At 36.4% G+C, this 19,231-nt stretch overlaps 1 protein-coding gene across 1 annotated transcript in view; it reads left to right on the plus strand.

The window, feature by feature from the left end:
• Positions 1–19,231, plus strand: part of LOC150097276 (BAI1-associated protein 3-like) — a 533,976-nt gene that overhangs the window by 208,826 nt on the left and 305,919 nt on the right. Inside the window, 1 exon segment of the mRNA XM_090407633.1 lies at positions 10,697–10,787. Within this exon segment, the coding sequence (XP_090263759.1) occupies positions 10,697–10,787 (91 nt within the window).

A 19,231-nucleotide genomic window follows, 5' to 3' on the forward strand; every position in this document is an offset into this window, starting at 1 on the left:
ATTTGGTTAGACTATAATAAATTTAGTTTAATCCTTTATCCAAGTGTGAGCAAACAAATATTATGCTCTATTCCTCTTTGTTAATCACAAAGTCTTGTAGTACTCAACTACCAACTTCAAGATATTCTATGGCCACTGCCTCGAACAGCAAACTTCTCTCTATTCTTAAGTGGAGCAAGGATAAATAAATAAATTTTAATGCTTCCAAAACATAATTCTGTCTTATCTCCTGGAAGTAAGACCACATTCTGTTTGACAAGTAGAATGATATCATTCTGTTTTCCGTTTTCTCTTCTTGAGCTAACTTTCACATCTAGCCTATCATGGTATAAACACATCACATCCATAGCCTCTTCAGCTTCCAGAAAGTTTGATATTCTTTTTCAATGTTAGCATTACTTCTTTTCAGCCCACTTCCTAACATTTAAACTTATTGAATATTGTCCTCTAGTTAAAGTTTCTCTCTAATTAAAGAATATTGCTCTCACATCTGGACTGGTTTCATAATCCTTCAGAATGCTAGATTCTATTCAGAAGAAAACTATTTGCTGAAATAAATGACCTTTCTCTCATTGACTCCCTCGATTTGCCCTCCCATAGATGCTCTGTTTATTAATTATGTCTTTTCTGTAAGTGTTTTCAGCTGCTCCATTGAACTGGCCACCACTGATCCTCCACTTCCCTCTGATCAAGTATGTACATCTGTTGGTTAACATTCATACCATTCAGCTTCATGCTCACTGAACCAACTTCTCATCCTCTTTCTCATCTGTAGGGATCAGTCTTCTTCCCCTATAATTTTCTCTAATTCATACAACCTCCAACTCTGGATGAAGCACATTTAATAGATTCCTTTTTTTCTCTTTCTAACCATTTTCCCAGGCCTAGCATTGTTGTGATAAAGGTCAGTAAATTTCTTGTGTGTGTGTGTGTGCCGTTATTGATATATATATATATTGTTACATATTTATAATGACTGAACACCAAAAATTTTAAAAACAAAATTATAATCAGTTTCGATGTTGTATCTCTCTTTACTAATGTAAAGAGAGATACCACCCAAGATGTTTTCATTCTTTTAAAAAACAAGATTTCAAAAAAGATCTTCGCATTGGTATCTCACTGTGTGTGTGTGTGTCAATTCAGGCTATTTTAAATTTGAAAGCATGATTTACAAACAAAATATCGGATTAGCCATGGGTAGCCCGTTACCTCCAGTGCTAGAAAATCTTTCGTGAAGATTTTGAAGAAAAGGCTATTTCTTCTGCTTCGTTGAAACCAGAAGAAATAGAGAAGAAACCAGAAGCCAAACCAAAGATTTGGCTACGATATATAGATGATGTTTTCCTGATCTGGCAACATGGCCGAGATAACCTTCAAATATTTCTTAATCACCTAAATGCCATACATCCTATATCAAATTTACCTCAGAGTTAGAAGTGGACAGTTCCCTTTCTTTTTTAGATATTAAATTAACCAGGACAACTGAAAACATTGAATTCGCCATCTTTAGAAAACCTATGCATACCGACAGGTATCTACATGCGTACTCTCACCACTATCCCACACAGAAATTTGGCATCATCTCTACTCTTGCTCATCAGGCCAGATCCTTGTTATTAGACGATGAACTAAAACACCTCTAAAGTACCTTCAAACAAAATGGATACTCTGAGAAAAGTATAAACAGAATTCGTTTTCACTGTTACCATCAACCACCTCATGAGGATACGTCTAATTTCAAAGCCTGCATCTCCTTACCTTATATTAGTTCTCTCTCCCCAAAATTGGCAAAAATCTTAAAGAAATACAACATCAAGACTTTTTTCACAACTTTACCCAAACTTTGGTCAATTTTAAGTTTGAAAGAGAAACATCACAATCTTCAGTTTCCTGGTGTCTACAGAATTGTGTGTGTGTGATTGCAGTAAACCATATTATGGCCAGACTGAAATATCGATCCTTCTCTGCTTAGAGGAACATCAGAGAGATATAATCTTACAGCAGAATTTGGGCTAGTGCCCTGTCCAGCCATGTATTGTTTTCTGCAAACACCAGTGATGAAGGTTTCCAGCATCATATACACTGGGATTTAACAATCAATATTCCTAGATGTTATGACGAACTAGAGAGACAAATTCTGGAATTGAAAGAAATAGTTCTTGATGCCTCCCACATGAATAGCAACCTAAGTTATAGTTTGCAGATTCTCACAGTTCTGCCATTCAATATCGGTGCACACGCACATGTGAGTGACGCTTCAGCTAGAACTCAGTTTCCCATTTAAACTTTATTTACAGTTAATTGTCATTAGAAATGCAATGCTTTTTGCGATCTTTCTGATTTATATACTTTTATGCTGTTACACCTGATGAAGTTGGCATTCTGGCGAAACTAGTCATGTGATCTATTAAAGTTTTGTTTTTAAAATCCTCGGTGTTCAGTCATTAAATATTTAACAATATGATAACAAACCGAGTAAACCAACATTCTAATAATGTGTATATATATATATATATATATATATATATATATATATATATATATATATACATATATATATATATATGAATGAATGAATGATCATTAACTCAGTTAACATACATATTTTTATAAAGAATTGAATGACTAGAACTGAGATTTAAGTAAAAAGGTTTTAATATAAAAACACGACTAGTTTCGGCTTGTAACAGCCTTCATCAGGTGACATTATAAAAGAAATAAAAAAGAAAAAACACTAAAACACTGACGCTTAAATAAACTGTGAACATCATAGAGCGTCTCTATACATAATTGACATTAAATCATTGTGGTTGTATTTAAAGCTGTTCTTTCGTTAGTTGTATTGTTGGGAATGTGCATGCTCGTGAACACCAGTACATGATTACAGCTGAATAACAATCTGGAAGGTTGTAGCTCAAGTTATTTTGAGTTTACCAGAAGAGCTCTTCTGGTAAACTCAAAATATCGATATATAGAAAGCCCACACATACCAACAGATATCTACATAGTCAGTCCCATTACTTCCCTCCTCATGAGCTTGGAATAATTTCCACCTTGGGACATAGAGCCCATTCTCTTCTGGATGACCCAAATGAACTTCTTACAGAAATAAACCATCTCAAAACTTCTTTCGAAGTTAATGGATATTCCAAGAGAATCGTTGAAAGATTCCTTCTTAATCCTTCTAGACATCACTCAGAAGAAACAAATAGATTCAAAGGCAATATATCTATTCCTTACATAAGTACAGTTTCACATAAATTAGCAAAAGTTCTAAGAAAATACAATATCAGAACCTTGTTCACTCCACTTCCAAAGATCCGTTTCTTAATAAGCCACCCAAAACCTTGTCATCATCAATTCAAATACCCTGGTGGATATAAAATATTATGTGATTGTAATATTCCTTATTTTGGGCAGACAGACAAATCTGTCGAATTGCGTATGGAAGAACACATGCGGGACATTACTTACAAGAGACAGCGAGCCAGTGCATTATCTAGTCATATCCTTTTCTCGGCTAATCCTAATGATGAAAACCAAAGTTACAAAGTCTGCTGGGAAAAAATCTACTAACATCTTCCATTGCAATGATGAACTAGAGAGAAAAATCATGGAATCTAATCTTCAATCCTGTTCATCTAAATAATAACTTGAGCTACAACCTCCCAGATTGTCATTCAGCTGTAGTCATGTACTGGCATTCACGAGATGCTACTAGCAAGCACTTTCCCAACAATACAACTAATGAAAGAACAGCTTTAAATACAACCACAACAATTTAATGTCAATTATGTATAGAGACTCTCTATGATGTTCATAGTTTATTTAAGCTTCAGTGTTTTAGTGTTTTTTTTTCTTTCTTTTATTATGTCACTTGATGAAGGCTGTTACAAGCCGAAATTAGTCGTGTTTTTATATTAAAACCTTTTTACTTAAATCTCGGCTCTAGTCATTCAATTCTTTATAAATATATATATATACAGGGTGTTCGGGATAAATTTGACATATTTATAATTAATTATATTTTTCCGTAAGTTACATGTATTAACACACACTTCTCTTCATTTAAAAGTTTGGACCCTTCTTCATTCACATACAAGATGTCAGAAAGGATGGATAGCTGGAACCCACCTGAATCATGGAAGAGAATAACTTGTATCATGATGATTCGTGCCCGCCATCAAAATAAGGATATTACGACTGCTGCCCAATGCTCCCTGAATACAGTAAAAACAATCAGGCATGAACTAGAGACTTGCAATGGTGACTACGAGGATGTAGCAAGAAGAAAGATCCCTAGCAGACGATCTGATTGCGTTCGTACAGCAGAATTCCTCGCAAATCTGCAGGAACAGGTGTTGAAGAACCCTGGCATTGGAATTCGGGCTTTGTTCGTGGAGTTGCTAACTGTAATCAAGCCCTGGATAACAAGGGTAGGCAATGGTAGGCCGTATGTATGGCAGCAGGATTCGGCCCCTTGCCACACCTCTGGGAAAAGTCAAAAATGGTTGTCTGAAAATTTCTACGACTTCACCAGTCCAAATGTTTGGCCTCCAAACTCCCCAGACCTTAACCCCATGGATTATTTTGTATGGGGCGCAGTTGAAAAAGACACCAATCGCACTTCCAGTAATACAAAAGCCCAGTTAATGGATAAAATTAAAACAGTTTTTGCGGCCCTTCCCAGGGAGACTGTAGCATCAGCTTGTTCGAGGTTCCGAAGCAGAATTGAAGCTGTGATCGATGCTAATGGTGGTTATTTTGAGTAAATCTTGTTGATAGTATTGTAATTAACTCTGCCTGTAATGTTTTTTTGTCAATTCATTAAATTTAATAGATACAAAGAAGATTTTCTTTTTCCTTACGAAACTGTCAAATTTATCCCGAACACCCTGTATATATACATTTGGAAAAAAAAAAAAAAAAATAAAATATATATATATATATATATATATATATATATGTGTGTGTGTGTATATATATATATATATAAATATAAATCCTTTGATCCCTGATATCCTGAATTTATAGAAGAAGATCACTTCATTATCAGTGTTCCTATACCTATTATTATTTCCCTCAGCCTTTACTTGACTCAAGCAACTACCTAACAAGCTGCCATTCCAGTTATATCCATTAATCTTGGCAACTTTAGTTTTCCTGTCCTAACATTCACTTCCTCAGAGGACAGCAGTCTCTCCGAATGCATCCTCCCATCCATGTTGAAATATAGCCAATCTTTTCTGTCATAAAATGCACTTCAAGCATTCACATATTCTAGATCTTGCTTCCTGCACATTCTTGCTTATTGCTACCTTATTGCTACTCTTCTTTTTACGTCTTCATTATCACATCTTTGAAATATGTTTAGTATCTTCTCTTTCACACTTTTCTGCTGCACAATCTCTAACATTGACCTCATATTTCTTCCTACCTGTTTCATGCTGCCTCTGATATCATTTGTATCAACCTGTCTCTATTGTCTTGTCCAGATTATCACTTCCTTCATTGCCACAGTCATACTCTCTATTATCCAGCTAACAATCTAACATTCTGTTCTTCATGTTATGAATCATTGAATCTCCATACAGGATGTCCCTCATATCTAAATTGTTCCTTTTTCACCTGCATCTCTTACTCTGTATCTGTCTCTCTCTCTCTCTTCACTTCTGACATGCTTCTGTTTTGTTCTTTCACTTATCTGGCTTCCTTTCATCTCTTATTCATTGTTTCTGTACTGTCTGTCAACTTCCTGTCATTTCCTTTCTTTCCATATTTCTCTCTCTCTCTCTCTCTCAGCCTCCTATTTTTGTTTGCTGTTCACCCATTAGAACTGCCAGATCTCCAATTGCCCTATCTAATGTAAAACCCATCACCACCTCAATCATTATACTTATAGCCCTCATGTTGGTGGTTTAATGGAGTATTTTTAATCCTTTCCAACACTGGAAAGGATTACAAATCTATTTTAATTCTTTCAGTATTTCATCACACGCACGCACAGACAGACGGACGGACGGACGGAGTATATACAACACTGGAAAGGATTAAAAATCTATTTTAATTCTTTCAGTATTTCATCACAAACATGCATGCACACACACACATACTGTTTCTGTACTCTCTGTCAATTTCCTTTCTTTCCATGTCTCTTTCTCTCTCTCTCTCTCTCTCTCTCTCTCTCTCTCTCTCTCTCAGCTTCCTATTTTTGTTTGCTGTTCACTCATTAGAACTTCCAAATCTCCAGCAGTTGCACTATCTAATGTAAAACCGATCACTACCTCAATCATTATATTTATAGCCCTCATGTTGGTGGTTTAATGGAGTATTTACAACACTGGAAAGGATTAAAAATCTATTTTAATTCTTTCAGTATTTCATCACACACATAGTACTAAATGAAATATGTGGAAATAACACTAGTGTCCTGTATAGGTGGAGTATCCTCTATGGTATCTCCCCAGTGTGTTTCTAATAAATACTACTCAGTAGTTTAAATATCTCAATCATATCACCTCTTTGTATTCTATCCACCAAACTCTCTAATCTCATGCCCTTGATCTATTCACACAACTGGTGTGCCCAGTCCTGTTATAATTTGTATTACCTATCTTTGTGCATTCTCTAAGGTTTCTTAATTTCTTCTTGTTCTGGTGAACAGGTCCGAGCAAAAAATAAACCAGATATAGCCTGATTAGGGCTTTATGCAGTAGAACCATCACATCTCATATCTCTTCTGATCTGTATCTTTCTCAGTGTTACAGCAATCGTCCAAGTTGTATTCACTATCTTTGCAGCATACAACTTCAAATTTTTCTCCAACGCCACCACCATCTCCAAAATTCTTTCTTCCTCTACTTCCTTCAGTATGGTTCCATCAATAGAGGGCATAGCCTCCCATCTGTAGATCCTGCAATTTTGAACCTTACTTAGCTACATTACATTGACATTCCTATTTCATCCTTCTGTAATTTTGAAAATTATGGAGACAACTACCGTGTTTGAATAAAAACTTTAGTTTAATATAACTAAAATCTACATTCGACATTTCGACCTTTATGTCAAGGTCATCTTCTGGAGCATACACTATACACAGAAACAAGCTACACTACAATCAAACTGGTTTGTTAACACGTTCGCTGCCACGCTAGTTTGGCATGGTCTGTTCCCCTACGCCGAGCAGTTTTACTTCTTCAAGGTCAGTACGATAATCTCGTTACCGGAGGTAAACGTCCTACGAGTATACTCGTAGTTGGCTTGTACAGAGCATATATGGTCTATGAGAATACACAGTTTTGAAGCTAGCCCCACAAGCCAAGCATTTTCACTTCTTCAAGGTCACTACAATAATCTCGTTCCCGGCGGTAAGCGTCCTACGAGTATACTCGTAGCTGGCTTGTGAAGCTGGTTTACCCACTACGAGTATACCTCGTAGTTGGCAGCGAACGTGTTAAAGATACTGACCAACCGCTACAACAATTGTTGGCCTGACCTCTGGTAAAAAAATAAATAAATATATATATATATATATATATATATCAACGCTAGAGTCCTATTATTAGTGTTATCTGTTGGTTGTAGAAATATATTGGGCACAACAACAAGTAACTATCTATATACATATATGAACATCATGATTATACCTGTACATTCCAGCCAATTGGTATGGAATGGTTTCTAATACTAGTTGAAGATTGGCTAGAGTCCTGACTTATGCTGGATCTTATATATTAGTTAGGCTGAATGTGTGCCATCCAGATCCTTGGAATTTTCATGCCATCTTTGTTGTTTATATTTGGATGGTTTATCAAGATTTCGCAGGCTTCCTTGAATTTCCTTTCATACCAGGTTTTTGTGTGGTGTAAAGAGCGGGTGCTTTTCCAGTTGATTTGGTGTAAGGTGTTGAGCACGTGATCTGAGAGGCCTGCTTCACCATAATGGTTATATTTAATGTGTCCTTTCTTGCATAGGTATTGTCCGTCCTGTTTCACCAATGTATGGTAAGTTACAGGTGCAGCGGATGCAATAGACTCTAGGATGTGCTAATGGGAGGAGAGGATCCTTAGAGGAGTTGAATATGGTTTGAAGTTTAGTGGGTGGTTTAAAGGTGGCATTGAGTTTATAATGTTGTAGGATTCTTGATTTTTTCTGATAACCCTTTAATGTATGGGATGGCTATGGTTTTACTATAATCTAGATTCATTTTTGTTGTTGTTTTATGGAGTATTTTATTAATGGTATTTTTGTTATAGCCATTATTAATGAACTGATGATTTTTAGTTCTTGTTTCAGGGCTTGCTGGTTAGAGCAAATTGTAGCTCTGTTTTTAAGGGTGTTAATGACTCCATATTTTTGTGATGGGTGGTGGTATGAATTAGCATGTATGTATTGGCCAGTGTGTGTCGGTTTTCAGTAGACCGTGAAAGATAGACTGCCTGAAGGAAGACATGTGACTAGTGTGTCTAGGAATGGGAGCGAATTTTGATTTTTGATTTCAATGGTAAATTGTATGCGTTCGTGTTGTTTGTTCAAGTGGCTAAGGAATGTGTTTAGCGTTTGTCGACCATGCGGCCAGATCGCGAACATGTCGTCAACGTATCTAAGCCAGACTGTCGGTCTTAGCGTGGCAGAATCAAGAGCCCTTTGCTCAAAGGTTTCCATGTAGAAGTTAGCAATTGGGGGGGGGGATAGTGGTGAGCCCATGGCTGTACCTTCTTTCTGTAGGTAAAATTTGTTTTGCCACATGAAGTAAATGGACTTTAGTACATGGGCAAAGAGGGCCATAATGTTTGACGGAAATTTGTTCTGTAGTAGGAGAATTGTGTCATTGATGGGGACATTAGTGAAAAGGGCAGAAACGTTGAAACTGACTAATTAGTCGTCTTTGTCGAGTGTTATGTTTTTAATTTTGTTTATAAAGTGTCGTGTGTTTTTTATGTAGGAGGGGGAATGACCTAACAAGTCCTTGAGTGTTGCTGCTAATTTCTTGGCTAAGTGGTAATTGGGACTGTCTATTCCTTCCACGATTGGTTGAAGGGGAACATTTTGTTTGTGTATTTTCGGGACCCCATATATTCTGGGGAGTGGGGCGTAGTGGGGTTTGAGTTTTTTAACCATGTCTGGTGGCCAAGAAGTGACACTTGAGTAGTTCTCTGTTTTATCCTTTATCCTTTTTATTGGGTTATAATTTACCAGCTTATATGTGTTGTTATCGGCTACTAGTTGATTCATTTGAAGTATGTATGTTAGCCTGTCAAGGACGACAGTGGCATTGCCTTTATCCGATTTTGTTACTATTATGTTTTGTTTGGCTTTTAATGACTTAATTGCTGCTAGTTCTGTTTTTGTGAGATTGTTCTGTATGGTTTTCTTAGTGTTTAGGACATTACTAGTTTCTAATTTTATCTGCTATATTGTTAGGTAGGGACCTAATGCCTCTTTCTATGTGGTAGATAAAATCCAATTTGTTTACCTTTTTAGGTACTATTGCGTAGTTTAGTCCTTTATTCAGTAGCGTAAGTTTGCTGTTGTTCAGGGTGTGGCTTGATAGGCTGATCACATCGTTCTTACTTGCTGGTGGTTGGTCGCTCCTTGTCTCCCTTGTTTGTTGTTCATTGTTGGTGTTCTGATTGGATGGATTCCTGTGATTGGCCACCATATTTTGCTGTTGTTTCAAACTGTGGAATTTGGTCTTGAATTTTTCTTTATTCTTTCAAGTACTTGTAGAATGTCTGGATTAATATAGTTCGATAGTTCGGATTGCATTTTTGAAACCAGATTCTGTGTTTTAGCTAGGTTTTGGCAGGCTGTTTGAATCTGTTCTCTGAGCATTGCTTTTTCTGTGCAGTCATAAATATGGAGTGCCTTAGCGGACGTAAATTTCTTTTTTAGCCTGATGCAGATAGGAATAAGGTTATTGTCTCTGCATCTCTTTAAAAAGGCCAGACGATTGATCAAGAGGGAAATACGAATCTTTGACTTACCATAGCGATTGCAGCGCTTGTGGGTATCATTTCCATGGATGATCTGAATCCTTTCTTTTAAGCTTACACGGTGATCCGAATGCGTTTTTTGAAAATTATGGAGACAACTACTGTGTTTGAATAAAAACTTTAGTTTAATATAACTAAAATCTACATTCGATGTTTAGACCTTTATGTCAAGGTCATCTTCTGGAGCATACACTATACACAGAAACAAGCTACACTACAATCAAACTGGTTTGTTAAAGATACTGACCAACCGCTACAACAATTGTTGGCCTGACCTCAGGTAAAAAAAAAAAAAAAAAAAAAATTTATATATCAATGCAACGCTAGAGTCCTATTATTAGTGTTAGCTGTTGGTTGTAGAAATACATTGGGAGCAACAACAAGTAACTATCTATATACATATATTAGGTTGCTCCTCAATACACAACTCTTTGATATCTGTTGGATACCCAATTTCTAATCACCCCACTAGCCTGTTATCAGCAGCTTTGTTAGTCCCTATATTTATCCTGTTTTGTGCCTTTCTGATTACTGTAAATGAGGCAGTAAAATAAAACTTTCATTGGTATGATTCATACTCCTATCCCAAGTATTTGAGTCATGATCCTTGAGTGAATCTCAGTTAATTATTTTATGAATGATAATCTAGTTAATTAAATAATGACTAAACTAATGATTATTGTGTTGTTTCCCAACAGGTGTCTTTCTTTAATCCATAATTTACAAGCTTTTAAGTGGTGTTGTCCGTTTAGGCATGATCTTCATGTGGAAGTAACAAATTCACTCAAAGTGAGATAATAACAGTAACATAAGTATTATCTTTTCTTCAGTTTTTAGATACTGAATTATGTAAAATAAAATTTAGCAAGCATGAATAAATCAATCTTCTCATTCACTTAGTGCTAAATTATTAACATATAAAGACAAAATTAGACATTCTTAAAATTTTAAAAAACTTATTTTGAGAGCTCCAGTATAGGACTAAACCAGTTATAATAATGATATTACACAGTACTGATAGAATTGCTTTGAATAAGAAACTTGAGGAGAAACCCACTTGGTATTACACTGATAGGAATAAATTTAAATTAATTAAACATAGCTTATAAAAAAATGTGAATTTATAAAACAAATAATCTTTGGTTATCAGCTAAACAAACAAACAAGAAAACTAACAAACAAACAACAATTTTACAAAACAGGTAAAAGAAGCAGATATTTTATTACAGATATTTTGCTTACAGTTATTTTGTTGCTGATTCCCAGAATAGCTCTTCCCTTCTGAAGCAGTGCCATAAAAATTTCCTCTGTATCAATCGTATAAAAAAATTTGTAACTTGAATATCCATCATATCTCCTCTTTTCAGTCTATCATCCAATTTTCTGTAACTCATAAGACTTAACCTATTTTTATAAGGAGAATTCCATAGACCTACCACCATCTTGGTTACTAAAAGATGGGGCTTTATAAAGAGGTATAATAGTTTTCATATATCTGTTTGTCAGGGTGATCTTCAATTACCACTTCATCCTATGAGCTGTTTTAGCCACTTTTGCAATATTCCCTGTGAATATGAATTCTCTATCCTCCAGTATCCCTAAATCCTTAGCTTCGGCAATTTCCTAGAGTATATATATCCATGCAGTACATAGATGCTAATATTTTTATCTCAAAGTTATCATTATTAGTTAACGAATGCCAAACAAACTGAAGAAATGAAACATAGCATAAAGTAAAGAAACGGAAATGGAATGAAAGCTAGAGAGACTGAGAGGAAAGAATGCAGGAATGTAGAAGTGAAAGTAAGTGATAAGGGAGCAAAAGGAAGTATTATTATTATTATTAAGAGAGACCTACAGGGAGTCCGGGCCTCATTGAGAGAAGCCACACACTACACACTCACCAGCTATCATACTTGTTCTAGAATTCATTCCCACTACTTGCACCCACAACATTCAATGGCAATCCATTAAAATCATGCACCACTCTATGAGAGAAAAATCTAGCATTCACCCCCTCTTAGTTGCATTCATTCTCAGCTTCCAAGGATGCCCTCTTGTCCTTTCTCCACCCTCCATAAAATGAAAAATTCTGTCAACTGAAATCCTGTATGACCCTTTCAGATATTTCAAAATCTCAATCATATCACCCCTCTTTCTACTGTTTACTAGTGTCTGTGGTCTACTAATTCTCAATCTGTCTTCAGTCTCCTTACTCGGCATTATTATTATTTGACACCTCCAGGGAGTTCAAAGACTCATCGAGGGAGGGCACCTGCTCTACAACTCTGTCTCAATCACTCAATCCACCAACTGACCGCAACTACACCAATGCCATCTACTGCCAACCACCACCACTAGTATTTCCACAGACAACACAAACCTCCATGTCCAGGGTGGGATTCGAACCCACAGCCTTTTGGCCTGAGAGCAGATACGCTAACCACTCGGCCAACCAGGCTTGCCAAGGCTGATTCATAATCAGTATTCCACAATCTCCTTTTACTCTCTTCAACATATCAGAATCACAATGGAAAACAGGAGACCAGACTTGCACACAATAGTTCAAAACTGGTAATTAGTTTATGGAATTAACAATGCATATAAAGTATATTAATTAAAGGTAACTTTAATGAATAACTTCTTAATGAAAAAATCCAAAAAATACTAAAACCAGTAAACCACAACCCCCCCCCTCCACAAGAAAGATTACACCAAATCTACACCATCCCCTACATCCAGAGCACCTCTGAGAAAATAATAAAAGGTCCCTTGCAGCTGCAAATTGTCCTACTTTGGCCAAACAGGCAGAACAACAAATATCAGGATTTCAGAACACCAAGACTACATCCAGTTTCACCAGTACAGCCTCTAGGCTGGCAGACCATGCCTTAGATACCCACCATAGAATTCATTGGAAGAAAACAAAAATAATACACCGCAGCAAGTTTAAATACGAAAGATTATTCAAGGAATCTTCAGCAGCTCTAAAAAACGTTCCTAACCTCAACAAATTTGGGTGCATGAAACTACCTCAAATTTGGGAGACTTACATTATGAGAACTTCAGCCCAACTGCCAAGACAATCAAATTAGCCCGCCAGAGGGCACCATTAGGACTTTAGGAACAATATTAGTTTCTTGCTTTCTTCCTCATTTGCTTTTGTTAGTGCCTGTGTGCACATACCATATTTTTATGTTCCTGAAGATGGCAACGTGACGTTGCCGAAATATAGAAGTTATTCGTTAAAGTTACCTTTAATTAATATACTTTATATGCGTTGTTAATTCCGTAAACTAATTACCAGTTATGTATGACCAACTTATAAGCCTTGCTACCACAATAGTTCAAGTGAGGTCTAGAGGCAAAATGACATCCTTATCTTTACATATGAATGTTTGTTTCAGCATAGCAATTATCTTTTGAGTTGTATTTGCAATCTTTGCTACATGGCCCCTGAACTTCAACTTCCTATCTACTAACACTCCAAAATCCATAGCCCCATCAGTTTCTTCCAGCATAATCCCACCAATATAATACAACATTGGATATCTAATCACACCAAAGTGAATGACTTTACATTTACTGACATTGAATGAACTGATACCCATTTTTCCATGCCCACAATTCCAGCCTATTCAAATTATTCCACAAGTACTGCATATCAGCAGCATTCCTGATTACCCTACTTATCTTTTCATCATCAGATAGCTGTAAGTCGCCTGTCAAATCCTTCCCAATGTCATTAATGAGGACCAAGGACTGATCCTTGTGGTACACCACTTCTTACCTTAAATCTTGCAGACTTACATCCCCACATACCACTTTTTGATATCTGCCAGTCAGCTATTGTCTTGTTCATGCTGATAGAACATCTACACACGTGGGCCCATTTGGACTTGAAATTCAGAATAAGAGAGAACAAATACTGATTGATTTCTGTAACAAGCACAGTCTCATCATAACTAACACTTATTTTGAGCAAAAACCCACAGCAAGATATACATAAGAAAGTCCAGATTGGAAGACTCAAAAATCAATTAGACTATATTATGGTCAGTAAACGTTACTTCAATGGAATACGGAACTCAAAGGGATGCCAAGTGCTGACTGTGGATCTGATCATAGACTGGTCTTAATAAAGATTAATATTTTCCTGAAAACAATAAAATTTAAAAAGAATTCAACCCCTAAAATGGGATCTGCAAATGGTACAAAATCCAATAGTAAAATCAAAATTTAATGAAAATGTTTCAGAACTGTTGTTTGCACAGTTGCAAAACAAAAATGAATCCTCTCAGTGGAATAGACTACAAGCAGCTATCATAACATCTGCTATAAACCACATCAGTAAACAAGAAGAAAGAAAGCAAAACCATGGATAGCACAAGAAGTAATCCACCTTATCGATGAAAGAAGAACATGGGAAAGAGGAGCAAATGAAGAAGTAAGATTAAGATATAAAACATTGGATAAAAGAATCAAACAGTTATGCAGAAGATTGAAAGAAAACTGGATAAATAGGCAGTGCATCGAAATAGAAGAATTACAAAATAGGAACAAAACCAGAGAAGCATTCCTGAAAGTGAAAGAACTGAATGGAAAAGCAAAATGTACACAATGTAATAACATCAAGGACAAAGATGGAAACATAATCATCGATACGGAAAAGATAAATGGAAGATGGGTGAATTACTTATCAGATCTTTATCATGATGATAATGGTAACATGATAGATGATTCATGACACCTTAAGTTAAACATAACAACAGATATCACTCTACCAACAAGAAAGGAGATAGAATGTGTAATTAAGAATCTCCCTAATAATAAATCCCCTAGGTGTGATAATATCCCGACTGAGCTGCTGAAAGCTTTGACTGGCAATAATAACAACGATTTAGTGGAATCCATTCAGGACATCTATAAAAGAATAGAATTACCTGAAGTTTTTACAACATCTATCTGCATACCAATTCCAAAAAAAAATAATATACAAAATTATGAGGATTACAGAACTGTGAGCCTAATATCCCGTGCATCTAAAATTATTTTAACCATTGTTAACAAACAAACTGAAAGACCCTTAATCAATGAATTGAGTGAACAACACAGAGGCTTCAGAAGAGGAATCGGAACCATTAATGCCTAAAAATACTTATAGAAAGATTACTTGAAAGAAATAGGAACATTTACATATGCTTCATAGACTTTCAGAAGGCCTTTGACCAGGTAAAACATAATGAAATGTTCAATATATGAGATAAATTTGACATAGAAGAGCATGTACTTAAGATTATAAAAATGATTTACACCAAACAGAAAATGCAGCAGTTTAACTCTGAGGCTTCTGTAGTGAAAATAAAAAGAGGAGTTAGACAAGGTTGTATCCTTTCACCAAATCTATTTAATATCTATAGTGAGACAGTGATGAAAAAGATTGAAAAACAAAAAATAGGAATTAGTATCAATGGTATAAAATATAACAATCTTAGATATGCTGATGATACCATTCTAATAGCAGAAAACTGAAATAAATTAATCAAATTACTGCAGCTACTAATTGAAGAAGGTAAAGAATTTGGATTAGATATAAATGCAAAAAAAGACCAAATTTATGAAAATCTTAAAAGAAAACAGATCCAAGCCAGATATATTCATAAACAGTATGAAAATTGAACATAAACAGAATACAAATATTTAGTCACCTACTTTGCTGCAGATGGAAAGCAAGATAAAGAAATAAAAATAAGAACAGCCATAGCTAAAGATGTCTTCTGGAAAAATAAAGATCTGTTCAGAAGTTTTGTAGATATCGAGACAAAGAAAAGAATGATAAGAACATTAGTGTAGCCAGTTTTCACATATGGAAGTGAGACCTGGATATTCAAGAAGATAGTAAGACAACAATGGCCTTTGAAATGTAGTGCTATAGAAGAGCTCTGAAAATCTCATGGACAGAACATGTGACAAATACCGATGTCCTACAGAGAATGAGAACACAGAGATCTCTATTACAGGAAATGATCCAGAGAAAGATGAGATTGGCAGGACATGTACTGAGAGGTTCAGCAGCACAGAGGATACTAACAGTTTTAGAAGGAAAAATTATGGGAAAAGAATCAAGAGGCAGAAAACGAAGGACATGGCTTGATGGAGAGATATCAGAGAGTGGTTTATTCAGGAGTAGAGTCCAAAAGACGGCCTGTGACTAATGGTGTGCTGCAGGGTTCTGTTCTTGGACCACTACTGTTCAATTTGTTCATTAACGATATAGGAAAGGATCCGAGAGGAACTGTTCATTTATTTGCTGATGATGCAAAGTTGGGTAGAGCAATAGTGAGTGCACAGGATGTCAAAATTTTGCAGGATGATTTGGATAGTTTTGATGACTGGGCGAAGGAGAATGTATGTCAATTTAATGTGGCAAAATGTAAGGTTATGCATTTTGGGGTGAAAAGATTAGCAGCAGTATATCACATTGGTGGAACTGTACTCCAGGAGATTGACGAGGCCAGGGATTTGGGAGTGTTGGTGAATAGGGAGTTGAAGTTTAGGGGGGCACATCACAAAAGTGGCTAAATCAGCTCATCAAATCACTTGGTTGCTGAAAAATACTTTAACAAGCAGAGACAAACAGGTTATTGTTACTCTGTATCGAGTCTTGATAAGACTCCATCTAAACTACTGTGCCCAGATATGGGTGCCAGGGTTTCTTCTGGATGAGGAGGAGGTGGAGAGGATCCAGAGACGAATGACGAATGATAGCAGGTCTATGGAATGAACCTTATGAGAACAGGTTGAAGATTTGTGGGTTGCAGAAATTGGTTGATAGGCGGAAAAGGGGTGATATGATTGAGACATTCAAATTACTGAAGGGTTTCTATAAGATTAATTCAGAAGGTATTTTTGAGAATAGGACTGGTGGTGGGAGGACTAATGGCCATGCATGGAAGCTGGGCAAGAGTGTGGTTAGCAAAGGTGTTAGAGCTAGGTTTTTTACTTGGAGAGTGGTGAATAAGTGGAATAAGCTGCCAGAGTCTGTTGTGGGTGCCATGACTATAAATGCGTTCAAGGTGAAGTATGATAGATACTGTGTGAATGTCGAATAGTTGTTCTTGACATGATGTTAGGGCCTCCCTCGATGAGTCTATGGACTCCTTGGAGTTGTCCGTAATAATAATAATGATATAAGATCATGGACAGGATCACATTGCTATGCAGAAACAAAAAGGAAAGCCACCAACAGAGAGAACTGGAAGGACATGGTGCTGCACCATCTCACTGAGGAAGCTACATAAAGAAGAAGAATGCAAATTGAACTGGGATCTTCAGTTCTTTGCTGATGATGCAAAGTTGAGAATGAGACTTTAAATAGACTTTTGGCTATTCAAAGGAGTGTGGTTGTAGTTTCAATAAGTGTGAAGTGTTGTATTTTGGAGTGCAGAAATATAACACACTGTGCTGCCTTCAGGAAGTGCATGTGTTTCATCAAGTTCCATCAGTGATGGTTCACAGTAGACTGGAGTTTAGAGTGCATCTTGCAAGTGTTGCAAAAACTGCACATCATATGCTGGTCTGGTTGGCTGAGTGGTTAGCTATCCGTTCTTCATCCAAAAAGCTGTAGGTTTAAATCCTGCCATGGGCATGGATGTTTGTGATTGTCTGTGAAAATACTAGTGTGGTGGTAGTGGTGGTGGGTAGTAGATGGCACTGGTGTGAATGATGCAGTTCGCTGTATTTGGTAGATTGAGTGGTAGAGATGGAGAGTTGTAGAGTAGATGTCCTCCCTCGATGAGTCTTTGGACTCCATGGAGGTGTCACATAATAATTCTGGTTGAATGTTGTTAAATATTTGGATAGGAAGATTGTATTGTCTTGCTGTGCATTCAAGTCTTTGGCAACTGGTTTTTTCTTCCTGCTGGCTTTTATGAGATTGTCTCTTGTGGACTTGCTCGTAAGACAAATTATGACTGGTGCAGTTCATGGCAAGCCTTGGTTTTTGCTCTTCCTAGGAATCCGATTTATGGTTTGAATGTCGTTAAGCTGTAGGGAGATATCAATTGCATGGCCTAATTTTAAAACCACGTCTCTGAGGTTTTCTGTAGGTGCAGTTTCAGGAAGACCGTTTATGACAAAATCTTCTTTATGTTGTTGCTGCTTTAAACATTCATATTGTAGTTGTAGAGAATGGAGTTCTTGATGGATTTCGGATGTCTCTTTCATCAAATTGTGTTGCCTGTCATTTAGTGCGTTAATGCTCATTTTAATGTCTTTTAAAGCACTTCTATCACTGCTAAATTATTATGTTTTACCAAATCTTCATATTCGCTAGATTTTTTTGTTATTTGTTCGTTCTGTTTATTAAAGAGTTCTTGCACAAGGTCTACTAAGCTGGCTTTTATGGTCTCTAGACCGTTTCCTATTAGTATATTTAAAGAGTTGAAATTATAGGACTCACCTGCATTTTTTTGTCTGTTCAGTTCGTCATGTGATTTTGCCTCCGGTATAATCGGCTGCGTCGTAGGTGGCTGCTTTAGGTGCATTTCTTTGTTCTTCCTACAGAGTACGCACTTCCATTCCTCGCATGTTACATCGGATTTATATTTATGTTGCCGGGTTGTTTCTGAAAAGCCGGCACATTTTAAGTGTAGAATCCTACTGCATTTTGTACAAGTTATATTATTTCCGTTGGACGATAACTCCTCCAGGCATTTGATACACTTCATGACTCACCTTTCTTCCCTTAGGCAGTATGGCATGATTTTAAAGATGACGACGTTCTTTGTTCTTCGCTCGTTGTTGACCACGGTCCTCTCTGTTCACTTTACAACACTTCAAAAAATTGGTTTCTTCTTAGCCGATCTCGTTGAATTTTATATCACTGTCTTCGGCATGATAAGTAGGGTTACTTGGGAACACTTTCAACTTAAAACAGGAGTTGGAACCACTTTAAAACTATAAAAAACTGGAGCAGCGATATCACCGTGCGCCCGTTCGTATGTGTGATAATAATGATGCTAATAATAATAATAATAATAATATTGCTGCTATGATAAGAAGTACACTAACATGTAGGGATAATGAGGTGGTTATTTATGCCATTGTATAAAGCAGTGGTCAGATCACACTTACGTTGTTGTGCTCAGATCTCTGGTCAGCTTTCATTTTGATGTGGAAATATTCTCAAATCATTTTCTGTATTGTTAATGTACAAATTAAATATGAGTTGC

This window comes from Typopeltis vanoorti, chromosome 17 (assembly GCF_054136105.1).
Source record: "Typopeltis vanoorti isolate ZY-2024b chromosome 17, IOZ_Tvanoo_1.0, whole genome shotgun sequence".
NCBI lineage: Eukaryota > Metazoa > Arthropoda > Arachnida > Uropygi > Thelyphonidae > Typopeltis > Typopeltis vanoorti.